The 18979-nt window shown below is 55.8% G+C and overlaps 1 protein-coding gene across 4 annotated transcripts in view; it reads left to right on the forward strand.

Moving 5' to 3' along the window:
• The window catches only part of TBC1D9B (TBC1 domain family member 9B), a 45743-nt gene extending 28238 nt beyond the window's left edge, over window positions 1-17505 (forward strand). Inside the window, exons 2-17 of one of the 4 annotated variants that reach the window (XM_089336231.1) lie at window positions 214-281; window positions 1728-1889; window positions 2289-2439; window positions 2756-2970; window positions 6578-6695; window positions 7544-7829; window positions 9380-9509; window positions 9612-9710; window positions 10535-10603; window positions 11517-11757; window positions 12154-12219; window positions 12852-12923; window positions 13132-13182; window positions 14516-14578; window positions 15100-15206; window positions 16162-17505. In XM_089336231.1, coding sequence (XP_089192357.1) covers window positions 2301-2439; window positions 2756-2970; window positions 6578-6695; window positions 7544-7829; window positions 9380-9509; window positions 9612-9710; window positions 10535-10603; window positions 11517-11757; window positions 12154-12219; window positions 12852-12923; window positions 13132-13182; window positions 14516-14578; window positions 15100-15206; window positions 16162-16872 — 2367 coding nt within the window. In that variant the 5' untranslated portion in view covers window positions 214-281; window positions 1728-1889; window positions 2289-2300 and the 3' untranslated portion in view covers window positions 16873-17505. The remainder of the gene's footprint in view (window positions 1-213; window positions 282-1727; window positions 1890-2288; window positions 2440-2755; window positions 2971-6577; window positions 6696-7543; window positions 7830-9379; window positions 9510-9611; window positions 9711-10534; window positions 10604-11516; window positions 11758-12153; window positions 12220-12851; window positions 12924-13131; window positions 13183-14515; window positions 14579-15099; window positions 15207-16161) is intronic. The other 3 variants (XM_008274986.5, XM_089336232.1, XM_002721320.6) reach the window with 3 other exon arrangements.
• The last annotated feature ends 1474 nt before the right edge of the window (window positions 17506-18979 follow it).

The raw sequence follows: 18979 nt of genomic DNA on the forward strand, positions 1-18979 counted from the left end.
AAAAAATAATAGTAAAAAATAAGAAATTAAATTTAAAAATACAACATTAAAAAATAGTTTTGTTCAGGTAAAATTTTCATACTTTAAAGGGTACAGTTGGGTCAGTTTTTGACACATAAGTACATCACCACAATGAAATCAAGGCTCCTTTTTAATTTTTATTTATTTGAAAGAGACCGACAAAGGTCTCCAGTTCACTGTTTCACTCCTCAGATGCTGTCAACAGCCAGGGCTGTGCCGAGTCAAAATCAGGAATGCAGAACTCAATCTGAGTCTCCCAGGTGGGTGGCAAGAACCCGAGTACTTGAGCCATGACATGCTGCCTTCCTGCATACACAGGGACCTGAACGCAGACACTCCAGTGTGGGATGTGGGCATCCCAAGTGATGCCTTTACCACGCCACCGAATGCCTGCCCCACAACTCGCCTTTAAGGACCACAGAGAATGGGACTCTGTGGCCCCAGGACCAAAGGTGGCAGGAGGGTGCAAGAAGAGGGAAGCCCCGCCCAGGCAGGGACAGGCCAAAGGGTACCTCACTGGCCTGGCAGAGTGAGGTTGTTCCTGCTGCTGGGAGAACAGGCAGACATGGGCACCAGCTCTAGACCTCCAACCACATGGGCTAGAGCAGCCATCACCATGGGTGGCAAGATCCCTTGGGAGTCAAGTGCCTGCAGCCAGCAGTCAGCCCCACAGGCAGTGGTCAGAGGAGCAGGGTTGTCTGGTGCCACCTCCACCACTTGGCTTATCACAGGTTCTAGTGTTTCTGTGAAAGATGGACCTGAGTTCTGAAGTGAGACCTCCCCACCTTGGTGGTGTGCAAGCTTAGCCTCTATCTGCTGGCAAGATGAGGGCTGAGCCAGCTCAGTGTCCACTCCTTAGCCAGTCACTGTGGCCAGGGGACATGATACCAGATGGGGCCAGGTCTGAGCCATCAGCTACCCCTTGTAGCACTTGGGTCTGCACTGATACAGCAGGCAGCCCAAGGACAGTGAAGGGGTGAGGAGTCAGGGCAGATACCAACAGCGGCTGTCCGCTGCGGAGCTAAGCTGATCTGTGCACCCCAGAGGTCAGGACATGGAAAGCACCCCGGGAAGCAATAAGCAGAACACAGTGTGAGGAATCCCAGTGCCTGCCCTGACAGCCACACCCAGTAGGAGATTGTTAAAAGCTTTAGACAAATTTAGTAGAGTTCATCTGGGCAAAGAACAGGTCATGAATTGGGCAGCACTCAGAACAGGCAGAGGAAATAGGCAAGCAGAGTCGCCTGATTGACCACAGCCAGGCTTCTGCCTTCTGTGGGCATGGTCTAATCATTGGCTGCCTGTGATTGGCTGAAACCTGCTTAGTTGTTACAAACAGAAAAAAATCTCTTAAGTCAGGTTTTGTTTTGTTTCTGTAGGAAGAGTCCAAGGGCCCATGAGCCGTTTCCTGGCTGTTTCTTCTCTCCTTTGCCTGCACCTCACTGCGAGAGGGGCCCATCCACAGGATCCCTAGAGCCCATTTCCCTTGTAAGAGACCACCTCAAGGACCATGGAGGTGTCCAGCTGGCCAGAGGAAGGGTGAGGGCCTGGCTCTGGCCACAGCCTCCCATTCAACCAGCCCAGCCCTAAGCCCCGCAGCCCATGCTCCAGGAGGTAGCTCTGTCCAACGCCAGTTCAGGGTGGGGCCGCAGCCCCTTCAGCAGCCCGGGTGCTAGGAGCTCTTCCTCCCCTGCTTTATTTCCTAGTTTCTCCCAGCTTCTCCGGAGACATCAGAACAGCCCACTAGCCCATCATCTCCGCTCAGTGGCCACCGGGGCTTCTGTGCACAAGAGGTGCCAACTGCTTCCCAGGGTCTGCTCAAGCTGTTCCGGAGAAACTCGCCCGTGGAGGACCTCGGAGTCAAGGGGGTGAGCCCCAAGCGCTGCCGTTTGGCTTCAGTCCACAGCTAAGCTCTCAAGAGGAAAGCCGGAATCGGGCTCTGGGCTTGTGCCTTCCTGGCTGGCTCAGTCCCTCGGGGCTGACCAATGGGCAGTGCTCTCGGGGACAGTGTAGGGGTGGGGAGTGGCCCCTCTGCCTGAGATGCATAGCAGGCAGCGTTCATAAGAGCTGCAGGCTTTTGAGCCTGTCGAGCTCTGCTTGGGCTTTCCCTGGAGTCACTCGGGAACTCCAGCTTGCTGGCCTAGCCCCTTCTCTGATCTACATAGCAGGCTTCCCTCAGGGCTCAGAGGGCGGAGGGCTCCTGACCTGGCCTTGGTATTCTGGGACACAGTTCGAACCCCAAATGCCACACCTCACTTTCCCCTCAGGCAAAGGAGAAGATGAAAGAGGAGTCCTGGGACATCCACTTCTTTGAGTATGGGCGTGGCATGTGCATGTACCGCACGGCCAAGACGCGGGAGCTGGTCCTGAAGGGCATCCCCGAGAGCCTGCGAGGAGAGCTGTGGCTCCTCTTCTCTGGTGAGCATGGTCCCGTGGCTCATAGACTCGGCTCAGCCAGGCACAGTCCCCAGAGCTCTCCTCACATGAGCCCACCCAGCACTAGGGTTGCCCTCCCAAGGTTGGACAGGCTCCGGCATGTCGGCCATCTGAACTTCCCCGGGCAAAGTGGCTTCCTCCCCTGCAGCGGTTACCTAGGAAATGGCCTCACACCTTGTAACAGACCCCAGAGTCCCACCCCTCCTCACTGGGGCATTGATGCACCCAGCCTGCCCTGTTATTGCCACCAGAGTGCCAGTAGGGGCAGGAGAGACAGCTGCCCCCTGTTTCTCCCCAGGGGCCTGGAATGAGATGGTGACTCACCCCGGCTACTACGCTGAGCTGGTGGAGAAGTCCATGGGGAAGTACAGCCTGGCCACGGAGGAGATCGAGCGAGACCTCCACCGCTCCATGCCCGAGCACCCCGCCTTCCAAAACGAACTTGGCATCGCTGCGCTCCGGCGGGTGCTGACTGCCTACGCCTTCCGAAACCCCACCATCGGCTACTGCCAGGTAAAGGGGCTTAGTGGGGCTCAGAAGAAGCGTCTCTCCGCCGACCAGAGGCTTGCAGGAACAGGTGCTGGGCCCTGGACCTGTGTGGTGGCCTCACGCACCTGTGACAGTGCCCTGTGACCCCAGGAAGGAGCCCAGGAAGGCCACAGGGCAGATGTAACTTAGAAACAGTAGCAATCACCCATCTCATCCCCATGTCATGTGTTGTCATCTTTGTGCTTCTAGTCTTTGTGCTTCTATTCTTGGTCCTGCGTTTGACTTAAAAAAAAAAAAAAAGTGCTGCGCTACCCTGGAGGTGGCTCACACATCTTTTTTTTTTTTTTTTAAGATTTATTTATTTATTTTAAAGTCAGAGTTACACAGAGAGAGAAGAGACAGAGAGGGAGAGATAGGTCTTCCATCCACTGGTTCACTCCCCAATTGGCCACAATGGCCAGAGCTGCGCTGATCCGAAGCCAGGAGCCAGGAGTTTCTGGGTCTGCCATGCAGGTGCAGAGGCCCAAGGACTTGGGCCATCTTCCACTGCTTTCCCAGGCCATAGCAGAGAGCTGGATCGGAAGAGGAGCAGCTGGGACTCGAACCAGCACCCATTTGGGATGCCAGTGCTTCAGGCCAGGGTGTTAACCCACTGCGCTACAGCACTGGCCCAACTTATTTTTTTTGTATGTGTGATAAAATATATAAGACATACAACTTACCATTTTAATCATTTTTGTTAAAAAAGTTATTAACCTATTTGAAAGACAAAGAGAAGGACAGAGAGAGCTAGAGATATCTTCCATCTACTGGTTGACTCCCAAGATGCCCGCAATAGCCAGGGCTGGGCCATGCTGAAGCCAGCAGCCAGGAACTCCCCTCTGAGTCTCTTACATGGATGTCAGAGGCCCAAGTATTTGGGCCATCTTCAGCTGCCCTCCCAGTTGCATTAGCAGGAAGCTGCATCAGAAGCAGAGTAGGGGCCGGCACTGTGGTGTAGTGGGTAAAGCTGCCGCCTGCAGTGCCAGCATCCCATATGGACACCAGTCCGAATCCTGGCTGCTCCACTCCCAATCCAGCTCTCTCCTGTGGCTTGGGAAAGCAGTAGATGATGGCGCAAGTCCTTGGGCCCCTGCACCAACGTGGGAGATCCAGAAGAATTTCTTGATGCCTGGCTCTGGGCTTCATATGGGTACAGCTCCAGCCATTGCAGCCATCTGGGGAGTGAACCAGCTGATGGAAGACCTCTCTCCCTCTCTCCCTCTGCCTCTCTGCAATTCTGCCTTCCAAATAAATAAGTAAATCTTTGCTGGCGCCGTGGTACAGTAGGTTAATCCTCTACCTGTGGCACCGGCACCAAAAAAAAAAAAAAAAAGTACATCTTTTAAAAAAAACGAAGAAGAAGAAGGAGGAGGAGCAGCAAAGTAGCCAGGACTTGACCCAGCACTCCGATATAGGATGTTCATGTCACAAGCAGACGCTTAACCCCAGTGCCACAACGTAGGCCCCATTTCAATAATTTTTAAGCGTTCAGTTTAGTGGCATTAGGTACATTCACATTGTTGTGCATCCATCATCACCATCCATCCACAGGATGTTCTCACCTTGCCAAACTGAAGTTGTGTACCCATTAAACACTCTCTACGCCGCAGCCCCTGGCCACCACTGTCTCTGTTCTGTCTCCATGCATTTTGCTGTCCTGGACACCTCAGACCTCATGCAGTCTGTCCTTTTGTAACTGGTTTATCACACTGACCAGTGTCCAAGTTTCATCCATGCTGGTGCATGTTTCAGAACGTCTTTCCTTTTCTGTTTTTTCTTTATAAGATGTATTTATTTATTTAAAAGGTAGAGAGCTCTTCCATCTGCTGATTCATTCCCTAAATGGCCCCAGTGGGGTCAGCCAAAGCCAGGAGCCAGACTGTATTCTGGTCTCCAACATGGATGGCAGGGGCCCAAGTACTTGGACCATCTTCTGCTTTCCCAGGTGCATTAGCAAAGAGCTGGATTGGCAGTGGAGCAGCCAGTACTCAAACCAGTGATCACATAGGATGCCAGTGTTACAGGCAGAAGCTTAACCCTCTGTGCCACAGTGGGAGCCCCAATCTAGTTCCCTTTTTTTTTTTTTTAAATTACAGAGTTACTCATTTATTTGAAAGGCAGAGTTAGAGGGAGGGAAAGGGAAATAGAGATCTTCATTCCGCTACTGGTTCACTCTCAAATGGCCGTAACAGCCAGGACTGGGTCAGGCTGAAGCTAGGAGACAGGAGCTTCTTCCTACTCTCCCATGTGGGAGGCAGAGGCCCAAGCATTTGGGCCATCATTTGCTGCTTTCTCAGACCATTAGCTGAGACCTGGATCGGAAGTGGAGCATCCAGGACACAAACTGGCACCCATATGGGATGCTGGAGTCATAGGTGACAGTTTAACCTGCTATGCCACAATGCTGGCCCCAATTTATTTCCTTTTAAGTCTTGGTCATATTCTGATTTATATTCCATGTTTTCTTTGCCCATGCATCCCACTGGCGGACACCGGGGTTGCTCTGCCTTCTGGCTGCTGTGACAGCTGCCCACGTCCCTGCTTTCAGTTCTCGAGGGTGTGTCCTCAGAGGTGGTACTGCTGAGTCTCACGGTGGCCCTGTGCTGGACACCGCGAGAGCCTCCACACGGTGGCCCTGTGCTGGACGCCGTGGGAGCCTCCACACGTCACAGCAGCTGCACCTTCTGCATGCCCACCAAGCATTCCCAAGGGTTCTTCTTGCCAGCATTTGTTGTATTCTGTTGGGCTGTTGGCAGTGGCTATCACTGGGGATTTTAGATGCATTTCTGGCAATTTGGTTTTGAAATCTAGTGGCCATTGTCCTGGCCAGATCAAATGGTTTCTGTTTACCTTAAATTGCACTGGGATTTCAAGGAAGCCAACTGCTCACAATTTCTGTGTGCTGTATTACCAACTCACAGAGACCGGTGCAGTGTGCTTGAGGTCATTGTTAGGGCTGGCCTTGTGGCAAAGCTGTGCATCCCAAATCAGTACAGATTCGAGTCCCAGGTATTCCAGCTTCCTGCTGATGCACCTGGGAACGCAGCAGAAGATGACTGAAGTACTTGGGCCCCTGCCACCTATGTGGGAGGCCTAGCCATGTGGCCAGGCTTTCTGGCCCTGGTTTTGGCCTAGCCTACCCCCAGGGAAGATGGATTTCTCTCTCTCTTTCTCTCTCTCTCTCCCTTTCAAACAAATCTTTTAAAAATTAGTTTAAAAAAAAAGATAATTAAAAACAAATTTGCCAGATAGCCGCTTCTTCCTAAGTCTTAGCATCAGCTACTGCAGCGCACGGCTATGGCCAGGCCACACAGCTCCTCCCCACCTGGAGGTCCTGCAGCTGGACCCTGCAGCTCAGCAGACACCACCACCCAAAAGAGTCCTTGCTGATGCCTGCCCTCCCTGTCCTCCCAGGGCCTTCTCACCTGGCCAGTGTGTTTCTGTCAAGTTGATTTCCTGCAAATTGCCTGCTGGAAGATTGCCCAGAGTGGGGCAGGCATGCCATTAGAGGAGGCCGGTGTTGGGAGGGGACATTTTATGTGTTGGCCAGCAGCGCAAGCTTCCCATCCACCGTCCCTATGCCCGGCAGGCGATGAACATCGTGACCTCGGTGCTCCTGCTCTACGGCAGCGAGGAGGAGGCCTTCTGGCTCCTGGTCGCCCTCTGCGAGCGCATGCTGCCCGACTACTACAACACCAGGGTGGTGGGTAAGTGGCCCGAGGGACTGCCTGCCTTGTCTGAGTCTCCACTTGCCCAGCGGCTCCCCTAGAGAGGCAGCCTTGCCCCAGACCAGGCTTCCGTGCTGTGTCCTTCCCACCCTGAGCTCTGAGGCCCCTCAGCCATCCTGCAGTCTGCATCCGGCCCACGTTACAGAGGAGCTGTGAAGTAGTCACACGGCTAGGAAGGGAGAGCACCCAGGCCTCTGCCTGCACGGCCCACACTGTTGCCTGTGTGCGGCTTTCGGAGTCGCTGTCAGCCACAGAGTCTGCCACCCTCAGTGATTTGTCAGAGTCTACCCCAGGCCTGAGTTCCCATCCATCAAACTTTACGTAAACTTCTTTGCTACAGAAAATTTCAAGCAGAAAAAGCAGAGAGTATAGTGCACCCCCATGTACTTGTTGCTGAGCTGTAACTATTACAAACTCACCTCCAACAAGTCTGTGACCAAACAGACCCAGCCTTACCAGTGCATTTACCTGTGCATATGTTTAAGTCTGTTGTGCTCTGCCATCCTGCCACTCCTGTCGGGGTTTCGGAGTTACCAGCCCGAGTCCAGTAGAGCTGTGTCTATTCACAGTTTGCTCCTGACGCTTTCAAGGGGAAATGAGCCTTCCTGAAAAGGGAAGTACAGAGGAATGAACAGTCCTTTCCATGCCGTGGTTTGGTCGCCGTAGAAAGAACAATTACAGGGCTGCTTTCTCCCCGACCTTCCAGCCCTCACTGTAGTGAGTTGGCAGGGCTGCGGAGGGCCTCAGACCCTGGCATTCCCTACCAAGGGTCACCTGAGGCCATTGGACTGGCTCCCCATTCAGCCTCTCCGCCACCCTCCCCACAGGAGCCCTGGTGGACCAAGGCATCTTCGAGGAGCTGACGAGAGACTTCCTGCCCCAGCTGTCAGAGAAGATGCAGGACCTGGGGGTGATCTCCAGCATCTCGCTCTCCTGGTTCCTGACCCTCTTCCTCAGCGTCATGCCCTTCGAGAGTGCTGTGGTCATTGTTGACTGCTTCTTCTACGAGGGCATCAAGGTGATCCTGCAGGTGGCCTTGGCTGTCCTGGACGCCAACATGGAGCAGCTGCTGGGCTGCAATGACGAGGGCGAGGCCATGACCGTCTTGGGCAGGTGACCGGGCCAGGCCCCTCTACCCTGCCTGTTGCCAGCCCTGGCTGCTACTCAGTCAACATCAGGTGGCCACACCCACCAAGGGCCCAGGGACAATCAGGGGGCAGGAAAGAGCTTCCTTCCTTCCTTTCTTTTTTTTAAATTAATTCAAGAGATAGACATTCAAGCAGGCAGAGCTCCTATCTGCTGGTTTACTCCCCAGTGCCCACAATGACTGAGCCTGGGCCAGGTGAAGCCAGGAACCAGGAACTCAATCCAGGTCTCCCATCTGGGTGCCAGGGACCCAGATACCTGAGCCCTCACCACTGTTTCCCAGGGCATGCAGTAGCAGGAAGCTGGAATCTGCAGTTGGAGCCAGGTGTCTAACCCAGGCACTCTGATATGAGAACTGGACCTCTTTAACCCCGGGGAGAGAGCTGGTGCCTCAGATGTGTGCTTAAGGAAACCTTCTCGGGGTGCCCCGGAGAAGGGACCCCGGCGATGGTGAAACCTGCTGGTGGTCAGGAAGGAGCTGCCCAGCGAGGCCTCCAGCCCAGCAGACGGAGGCAGCTCTGGCCACACCTTTCCCAGCTCAGTACCGTTACTTCCCTATGCCCAAGCCCCGCTGCTCGGAGCTTGCCACACAGCGGGGTAAGCTGATGCCTGGCCTCTCACAACTGAGGCCCAGGACCAGCCTAGCCTAGCTTCCTCCTCCTCCCGACAAGTCTGTAGATTTCCCTCGTGGATGCACTACTACTGTCTTGTCACGGGCCCACATTGCCCCTTCCCTGCACCCATGCCTCCTCATCGTGGGTTTCTCTGCTCTAGTCCCTCTCCTACCAATATCCCACAGGACTCACCCTGTCCCTCCCCTGGGACAGAACTCCCCATGCCAGTGTTTGTCTTCCATACAAAGGAGCAGTCAGTACCTGCCAGCTTGGCCACCAAGCCTGTCAGAGCCATGCCCAGGCACCCTCCTGGCTCATTCTGAGCTCTGCACAGTCCTGCATTTCCCTGCCCTGGATTACCCCCCGTCACCAGGGACAGCCTAGGTGTCTCTAGTGAACCTGCCCAGCAGGCAGGGTCATGGCCTCCCAAGTAGCTGGGCTGGGTAGCTGTGTGTTTACCCTGGGGTCAGGACACCCTGCCTCTTGTTCTTTCCTGTGAGACAATGTGGGCCTCTTCAGGGGTGAGGAGCCCTGGCTGGACTAGGTTCCCAGGTTTTAGTCCTAGAGGAGCCAGGTCCCTTGGGCTACTGCAGACACCACCACAGCAGGCCCTCTGCTGACCCTGCTGAGACTCAGCCCTTTGGTCTAATTCTTCCTGACAAGGGCAAACATTGCCATCCCTCCAAGCGCGTGGTCTTTGCTTGCCATGGCGCCAGAAGACAGCTTGGTGTCTTCTGAGTTGGCACTCAGGGCCTTCTGTTGGGGGCGAGGTCTCTTCTCTGCAACCCTGAGGGGAGCTCCCTAACTTGGCAGGGTGCACTCTGGCCTCCTAGAGGGTCTCCCGTTCCCAAGACCTTTCTATGGCCGTGGGTGGTCTTCATAGCTATTCTCCAACCCACACAGATGCCTGGACAATGTGGTCAATAAGCAGAGCACCTCACCCCCGGTTCCGCACCTCCACGCCTTGCTCACCAGTGGGGATGACCCTCCTGCACAGACGGACATCTTTGACCTCCTCAAGGTGTCCTATGAGGTCAGCACCCAGCAAGGCCACACGGGGGCATGAGCAGGTATGGGTGGTAACAGCCCTGTGCTCTGGCTGTGCCTCCTCTCACCTGGTCACCCCTGCCTGCAGAAATTCAGCAGTCTGCGAGCCAGTGACATCGAACAGATGCGGTTTAAACAGAGGCTGAAAGTGATCCAGTCCTTGGAGGATACTGCCAAGAGGAGCGTGGTACGCTGGCATAGGGTGCAGGGCTGCAGCACGGGACCAGGTGGCTCTCACTGTGGGGTGGGACACAGAGCGCCACAGGCACCCTGCGCTGCCTTTGCACCAGTGCCATGGGTAGGATGTTGTGTGGAACCAGAACCCAGGAGTCTCTGGACAAATTAGGGGGAGTGGGCAGAAGTCTCAGTCATCTTTTCTGCTCACAGATGGGTCTGTGGGAAGCTTCTCTGAGGCCCCATACCCCAAAGGCCAAGCTTTCCCAAGATGTCCCGTCCTGGGCTTTGTCACACGTTCCCTGCCCTTGCCCCATGCAACACTCAGCTACCCTCTGACCGCCTCTGCCGCAGCCTTTGTCCTCCTGAGCCCTGGAGGGGTCAGGTTGCCCCCACTACAGGATCTGCTCACAGTCTCTTTACTGCCAAGGCCAGGGCTTCGACTTTGCCCCCATACCTGCAGCCCTCCTCTTCAGACCTGTGAGACACTCTGAAGCCCCTTTGGTCACAAGTAACAGAATCCGACCAACTCCAGCTAACTGAAGAAAGAGAAGTGCCTGGCAATTCTGGGACCCCTTCCCTAGAGCGGGCAGCAGGGTCTCAGCAGGGATCCGGATACCAGGAGCTGAACAGCTTCCCTCTTTCTGTGTCCCCCACCCCACCAGGGCACAGACCTCAGGGAGTGTGGACTGACTGGCAGGGCAGGTGGTGAGAGGCAAGCAGGGGCCAGGCTCTCTCCTGAGTGTGCTTGGCCGACCCGGGACACCGAGGCAGCAGCTCCTGCCATAGCAGGAACTTCACAGCCTCCTGGTACATCCTGTGTCTCTTTCCTTCTAGGTCCGAGCTATACCTGGGGACATTGGTTTCTCAATAGAAGAGCTGGAAGACCTTTACATGGTGTTTAAGGTGACAGCCTTGAACAGGGGCAGGGACCAGGACTGCATCTTTGTCCTCCAAGTGCATCAGAGCTTCCGGCCAGAAGAGAAATAGATCCTCAGACGCACTTGCCATGAAATTCACGTGGTGGAATGTAATCCTTGTTGGAGTTCAGAGAGAACACTCCTTTAAGTGGCAGAGAATCCACTCAAGTCAGCTTATGCAGAAGAGGGAATTCACTGGCTCAAGTAACTGAAAAGTTTAGGGATACAGCTTTAGGCGTGGCTGGACCCAGGTGCTCAGATGCACTTTCCTGTCTTTCCCACCTCTGCTGTCCTCTGGACTGCTCTTCCTGCAGAGGTGCGGGGCTGTTGGCAGCTCCAGGGACAGGCTCTCTCAGTAACCCCGGAGGAAAGAGAATTTGTCTTTCCAGTGACCACACTGGCTCAAGTTAGGTACTGTGGCTGCATGTGAGTCATGCACTTACCCTGCCCACCCCTGGTTACAGGCAGTACCACCCCTTGTACTCCGTGGTTTGAGGGTGGGACAGAAGAGGTTCCCCACAAAAATGTTAGGTGCTGTTAGCAGAAAGGAGAGAGGAGCTAGAGAGCAGCCCACACCACCTGTCTTTTCTGCTGCCATTTCAGACTGCCCTCACTGCCTCAGGTTCAATTTCCCAGGTGGCCACCATGCTGTGGCCTAAGGGCCCAGTGGTTGAGTTGGGTGTGCCCCTCACAGGTTGTCCAAGGGCTCTGTGTCTCATCACCCACTGATTATCAAGCAGCTAGTGGTACCAGCACAAGAGGGCCCGTGAGATGGGGAACCGCCTGGGCCAGGGCTCTACAAACTGGGACGGAGGAGGATGGTGGACACCTGGCCAGCCTAGAGCTCCTAGAAACCTGGGGGCCGAGGACCGGCCCATCTCACCACACTGTCCCCACAGGCCAAGCACCTGGCAAGTCAGTACTGGGGGAGCAACCATGCGGCGACCGCCCGCCGGGACCCCAGCCTGCCCTACCTGGAGCAGTACCGGATCGATGCAAGCCAGTTTCGGGAGCTCTTTGCTTGCCTGACACCCTGGGCCTGTGGCACCCACACACCTGTGTTGGCGGGCCGCATGTTCCGGCTCCTGGACAAAAATAGGGACTCGCTGATAAACTTCAAGGAGTTCGTGACTGGGATGAGTGAGTGCCTCCGGGGCCTACCAAGGAGCTGACCCTGCCCTTGGCTTTCCTGTGCCATCCCTGGCCAATCTGCCTCCACCACAGCAAGCAGAGGCAGCCCTTGCATCTGGCCCTGGATGAGGGAAGAGGAACTGACCCATTAGAGACCAGTTGGGGCCTGCTGGGAGCCCAGCCCTGCCCCGCCCCTCCTTCCCTCAGCTGGCTGGGGTGGCTGGGTGCTGGGGCAGCTGGCCCCAGGGAAGGCTGAGCTTACTGGGCAGTGCTCCAGGAGAGTAGCAGGCCTCGGGCTCACTCCCAGGGCCTCTCCACAGCCCACTAGGGAGGGGCTTTGAAGTGGGCCTGCACCATGCCGTGGAGCCCCTCACAGCATGCCCTCCTCCTGGCCTTCCCCCACAGGTGGGATGTACCACGGGGACCTGACTGAAAAGCTCAAGGTGCTCTACAAGCTGCACCTCCCCCCAGGTGAGCGCCCCCTCCCCCCACCCCCTTGTATGAGGGTGGGCACAGGCTCTCCGGTAGTGCTGGGCCTCCAGGCAGCATGGGGGGAGATATTCCAGGGAGCTGGAGCTCTGGGGCTTGTCAAGAGAGCAGAGCCATGAGCCACATGCACTGTTATGCCCCTCATTGTACTCCTCCATGTACTGGGAAGAATGAGCCCCCTACACAGGTTCATGTGGACCTACAGCCCTGGGTACTGCTTAGCAAATGCAAGTGGCTGCTGCTGTGGACCAGTCTCCAAGATAGGACAGAGTGGGAAGAGCAGGTTGCTGGCACAGGCTGGTCTCTGGGCCTGTGCCTGCGGGAGCAAGATCCGGGGTGAGAGGGTGGTGCACCACTCCCTGGACACCCTCTGACCCCGCCTCCCCACGGCATTGACTGCACCTTCACCTGACAGAGACCCTGTGTTTTCAAACTCATGTAAGGATCAGGAAGTAACAAATAACCAGAACTAGTCATCACCAGTAAAACTGCCACACATGTCGGTGGGTGCCAGGACTGGTCAGGCGTGCCCAGTGGGGAGAGTGAGGTCTGTCCAGGAACCCAGAAGCTCACAGTTTTCCCAGCCCTCACTTTGTCCACATCTCCGAGCGCAGCCCTGAGCCCAGAGGAAGCCGAGTCAGCCCTGGAAGCCACCCATTACTTCACAGAGGACAGCTCCTCAGAAGGTGAGTGTTTCTGAGACTCCCAAGGCTCCCAGTCGTGGCCCTGGGGGTGGGGTTGGGGCTCCTGGGAGGGTCCTCAGGCCAGACCCCGCCCTGGCTTCCAGGGGCCAGGTGTCCCACAGGCGTTCTCACTCTTGTTTCTCTTGTGTCTGTCTGCCTGGATCTTGGCTCCTCCTTCCTCTGCCCTCCGTTCCTCTGCTGTCCCTTCCAGCATCTCCTCTGACCTCAGATCTGGATCTTTTCCTGCCCTGGGAGGCTCAAGGTCAGTCCCTGCAGCAAGGACGGCTCCCTTGGTCTCTGGGCCTCGAAGCTCTCTGTCCCGGAGACCCTCCAGGACCGTCCTGGTGGAGGAGAAGGGGGTGTCACCTATGGGATGGGTAGTAAGTGGGGCACCCAGCACCACGTGCCCGTGGGTCCACACGTTCAGAGGAAAGAAAGGCAAAAGCTGTCACTGCACCCACGGCCCAGAGGCGGCCAGAGGGAACAATAGATGCTCTCCTTGGAAAACATCTGCACACGCCACAGAACTGTCTCATGAAGAGAAAAATACAAATGTTGAGTGCGAGTTAGAGCTCACCCTCAGGCCACATATAATGCACCAGACACACGGTGATGAGGGCGTTCTGGACCCTGGGAACTGGTGAGCAGCTGGGCGAGACATACACTTACACAGCTGGCAACAACTCTGCCCTGTGATTTCACGTGGCAGTAATGCACACCAAGGAACTGGCCCAGCAGGGGAAATGAAAAAGTAGTGCATATCAAGGTGCCTGCAGTCCTGCTGACGGTGTGGAAGGCTTACTTGAGTCTCAGTAGGAACCCTGAGGGCTTCTGTCTTAAATGAACAGACCAGAGAAGCAGGTGCACTTCCTGTCACACATAGAACCTGGGCAAACTGAGGACGCTTTAAGCTTGTCCCATGTGCTTCTGGGAGGGGCCTTGTGGTACAAGACCCCGTCCTCAGATCCTGTATCACCCAGGCAGCAAGGGTTCCAGTCCATGATGAGATGCCTGAGCAGAGAGAGGCCCTTCATTGTCACCCATGGCCACCACAGCAGTTCAGGGCGGAGCTACTGCTATCCTCACCTGAGGCTCCACCAGCCCTACTGCCCCTGGGAACAGTCCTGGGAGAGCAGGTCAGCTTGCTCCTTCCCAAGTTCACGTTCGCACACAGGCCACACAGCATGCCAGCTGCCGCAGATGTGGCAGTTGAAGCAGTGCTGAGCACGGGGTTTGTGTCTCGTTTCTCACCGACTAATGTGGCAGTCGCAGGTGGGAATCCCCAAGTGTGACCTTTTCTAAAAGAAACCATAGAATTCATCAGGTCTCGGACTTGTATAGCAGAAACTGTGGTGAGCTGTGTATTCCTCTGGAAAAGAAGTGGGGATTCAGCTGCCTTTTGCTTTAATGTGACCAAGTAGAGAAACGTCCAGGCCCTCCTCTGCTGCGGTGCCGAGGGTCAGGGCCCAGGGTCAGGCAGAGCAGGCACTGCCGTGTGGGGAACCAGAATCAGACTAGACCAGCCGGGACCGGTGGGCTGCGGTCACAGCAGCAGGAAGAGGCTCTCCATGTTATGTTTCTTTCCCGGGTGGCAGAGACACTAACGCAGGAAGAACGAGAAGGAATTGGAAACGAGGAGGGCCGAGAAAAACAAGGAGGTACGGGCTGTCCTGCCCCCATGCTGGCCGGATCTCAGGGTTGAAGTCTGGGAGCCCTTGCTTGCTCTATCCATCCCCAGTCACAGCGGGAGATTCCAGCCCGGGGAGGGGGGCTGACAGGTGTGTCCTGACAAGGCACTGACGTCTTCAGGGGAATGACCTCGCACACACACACGCACACACACACCACTGCCACAGAAGTCTGCTGTCCCTCAGCACCAGGCCTGCCCCCTGTGAGTGCCTGATAGCCCTCCGCTTCTCACACTGGCCTCTCACGGCCTCCGTGGGGTTCTTGTGACCATCCCGGAACACAGGCTTGGGGCCATCCTCATCCACTTAGAGCCAGTCCCTTCAGCTAATTTAAGGGGAACCAGTGGGCGTTTTACCCATCAACAAGTGCAAAGGTGCTTTGTAACGGCCCAAGTTACTGCAGGGCAGAGTCGTCCAGCCCACCACCCCCAATACCAGCCCAGCCCTCTCTCGTCCAACAGAGATTCATGTCTTTTCTTCCTGACTCACAGAGGAGAAGGGGACCAGCCCTCCAGACTATCGGCACTACCTTCGCATGTGGGCCAAGGAGAGAGAGGTTCAGAAGGAGACCATCAAGGATCTGCCCAAGATGAACCAGGTAGGCCCGGTCGGAGCCTCTAGCAGACACCTCTGGAGAACCCTGATAGAGACTGGGCCCAGTGTCACAGCACCCACGGCCTAGAGTTCCCAAACGGGGTGGGGGACATTCTTGTCCCTTCCTCTAGAGCCCGTTAGTCATGGATGGTAGTCGGTGATGATTCCAGAAAGACAGGAACTTGTTGCTCCAGAACCCGGGACAAGGTGCTGTTTCCACGGTGACAGCATGTTCAGGCCAACTGACACGCCCTGGGCAAGGTTAGCTTCCTGTGCCACCCCTGCCCAGGTGGCATTACTGCCCAGGCACTCTGCACCCATGGGCTCTCTTGTCCCCTCCCACAGCCTGCTCTCCATTTCCCAAGGCTCTTGCTGCCGGGGAGGGACAGCCCCTGGGCTCAGGCTGAGCAACCACAGGCCTGAGGAATGGGGTGCCCCACAGAATGAGGCTTTACCCACTCTTGGGCCAGGATGCCTGGATGTGTGGCTCAGCGACTCAGGACCCTCCCCACCCCAACCCCCTCAGCTGAGCAGGAAGCACACACCTCATCGTCACCCTCTAAAGAGCTGCATTAAAGGACAGAGTTGAAGCTGCTTCTGCCTGAGAACACAGGAAGTCAAGGGTGAGCCCAAAACCCCCGAAGAAGCCCTGGCTGGGACCAGGGTTAGAAAGTCACACGTCTCCGCCACCAGGACTGCACATCGGAGCACTGAGGGCCCATCCCAGAGCCACGCTTTCCGCTGCTGAGGGACAGCTTCGTAAGCAATGTGTTGCATTGCTCAGGTCACTCTCCCCTCGGCCTCCATGTCCTAATCTGTGAAATGGGAGTAAGGCACAGGTCGAGTCATAGGACAGCGTCCCAGCACCAGCTCCAGGGCCCGCAGCATCCGTGCAGTGAGCGCCAGAGTCTCCCAACCTGTCTTTGACCATCTCCTTGTTCTGCCCTCCTCCCTAACAGGAGCAGTTCATTGAGCTGTGTAAGACGCTGTACAACATGTTCAGCGAGGACCCCCTGGAGCAGGACCTGTACCACGCCATCGCCACGGTGGCCAGCCTCCTCCTCCGCATCGGCGAGGTGGGGAAGAAGTTCTCGAGCCGCAACGGCAGGAAGCCCGGGGACAGTACCCCCAGCGGGGACCAGGACGGTGCCACCAAGGAGGGCGCGCCCCCAGCGGCAGAACCCCATCAGGACCCAGCACAGGAGCCCCAGCCACCAGCCGCAGGGGACCCCCAGGCCAAAGCCGGCGGAGACACCTACCTGGGGAAGGCGCCACAGGAGAGCCAGATGGTGGTGGAGGGGGGGAGTGGTGAGGGGCAGGGCTCGCCCTCCCAGCTTCTGTCCGACGACGAAACCAAAGACGACATGTCCATGTCCTCCTACTCGGTGGTCAGCACGGGCTCCCTGCAGTGTGAGGACCTCGCGGATGACACGGTGCTGGTGGGCGGGGAGGCCCGCAGCCCCACGGCTGCGGCACGCCTCGGGGGCACTGTGGACACGGACTGGTGCATCTCCTTCGAGCAGATCCTGGCCTCCATCCTGACAGAGTCTGTGCTGGTCAACTTTTTTGAAAAGAGGGTGGACATGGGGCTCAAGATCAAGGACCAAAAGAAGGTCGAGAGACAGTTCAGCACCTCCAGTGACCACGAGCAGTCTGGGGCCCTGGGCTGAGCCCTGCAGCTCTGGCTGAGGCCTCTGTCTCCTCCCTCCCTTCCTCTCTTCCTGATTTCTCATTAAAGACAAGCCCCTCCCGTCCACCCCAGAAGCAGCGGGTTGTAAGTGGAAAGAAGGCTGATGCCGACACAGTTGCCTTAGAAAGAGTCCCTGGGCCTGGGTCTCCTGGCAGCAGCCGCTCCTGGGGCCCGGGAGACACGGCCACTCCTATCTTCCTCTCTGCCCACGGGAGCTGCCTCAAGCCAACGGCCCCTGCCTAGCATTAGAGGCACTCACATCTGCCCCCACTTGCCTCCTGCCTCTGCGGCAGGGCCAGAGCGGGTCCCTCCAGCCACGGGATGCTCTCCTGCAGCTGGGTAGGCCAGGGCTCTGACCTGCCACTTGGCACCAAGTGATGGAACTGGAAGGTGCTTTCTGAGAGCCCCTGAGCCTGGACCTCCTGCCAGAGACACGGGCGGAAAGCGGCACTAGTGTGGGAGCTGCACAGCACCCAGGTGTGCTTCTCCAGCTCATCCTTGTCAGGAACCCGAAAGCACCTCCCTCGGGTCCTGACCTATTCCTCATCTTCATTTCACATGGCTAAAATCACACTGTGCTCAATGCCTTAATAAACCCGTGAAGGAAATGAAACTCACACTGTGTGCGGTGCTTTAATGGGACCCCTCCCCACCACTGGAGCCTCCTGACATCCACCCAGGCCATGGTCAGCAAGGTTGGGAAACCTGACCCATCAGGGTGGGGCAGGGGAGTACAAGGCCCTGTAGGTTGGCTGGGACACGGAAGATGCTGGGCCAGGCCAGGCAGGGCTTACACTGACTTGCCCAGGTAGACCTGAGCCGTGCAGAGGACACACGTGGGGGTGCAGGAGGCATGACCCAGGGCCAGGGCTGCGGCCCTCAGCTAGAATGGGGTTGGGTTGCAGAAGTTGAGGCCACCCCTCAAGGTCCAGCATTTGCTCCCAAATGCTCCTGCCGGGGGCTGCATTTTGTTATTTTTTAATAGCTTTATTGAAGTATAATTTACATTCCATAAAATGCATGTGTTTCAAGTTATAATTTACAGAGTTGTAAAATTGACTCCTCAGTGCAATTCTAGAACATTCTTATCACCTCAGAAAGATTCCGCAGGCCCATTTGCCTCCAATCCCTGCTTCCCCACCAAATTCAGGCAACCACTAACTTGCATAGATTTTATGGCTAGGTTTTTTTTTTTTAAGATTTATTTATTTATTTGAAAGAGTTACACAGAGACAGGAAGGACAGAGAGAGGTCTTCTATCTGCTGACTCACTCCCCAATTGCCCGCAACAGCTGGAGCTGTGCTGATCTGACGCCAGGAGCCAGGGGCTTCTTCCGGGTCTCCCACGCAGGTACAGGGGCCCAAGCACATTAGCTTGGTACAGGTTCCCAGGCACATTAGCAGGGAACTGGATCAGAAATGGAGCAGATGGGACTTGAACAGGCACCTATATAGGATGCTGGCGCTGCAGGCAATAGCTTAACCCACTGAGCCACAACGCTGGCCCTGACACATTCTCAAACACAATAAAATAACATCAAGGAAACTCAATAACTACTTTTTTAAAAAAAAGTCATAAACTAAGCCATATAATTTCCTTCCTAGTATTCACACAGCTGCCATAAAATAATTCAAAAGATTCATACCAGAGAAAACATTCTTGGCCATAATGCAATTAAACAAAGATATACATAAAAGGGATGGCTGCTGCTTGGAATACCTTTACCCCATTCTGGAGTGCCTAGGTGGGGTCCCACCTCCACTTCCAGTCTAGTTTCCTGCTAATGTGTATCCTGGGAGGCAGCAGAGTTCCTGCCACTCAGGTGGGAGACCCAGATGGAGTTCCTGGCTCTTGATTTTAGCCATGGCAATGTTGTAGGCATTTGAGGAGTGAACAGCAGATAGAAGATTCTCTCTCTCTCTCTCTCTCTGCCTTTCAAATAAGTTTTTAAAAAGATATACATAAGGCTGTATACATAAAAAGATACACAGTGCTGTGGCATAGCAGTGCTGTGGCATAGCCCGCCTGCAGTACTGGCATCCCAAATGGGCGCCGGTTCGAGACCTGGCTTCTGCACTTCCGATCC

Source organism: Oryctolagus cuniculus, chromosome 6 (assembly GCF_051225735.1).
Source record: "Oryctolagus cuniculus isolate XC-2025 breed Fujian yellow rabbit chromosome 6, ASM5122573v1, whole genome shotgun sequence".
Taxonomy (NCBI): Eukaryota; Metazoa; Chordata; class Mammalia; order Lagomorpha; family Leporidae; genus Oryctolagus; species Oryctolagus cuniculus.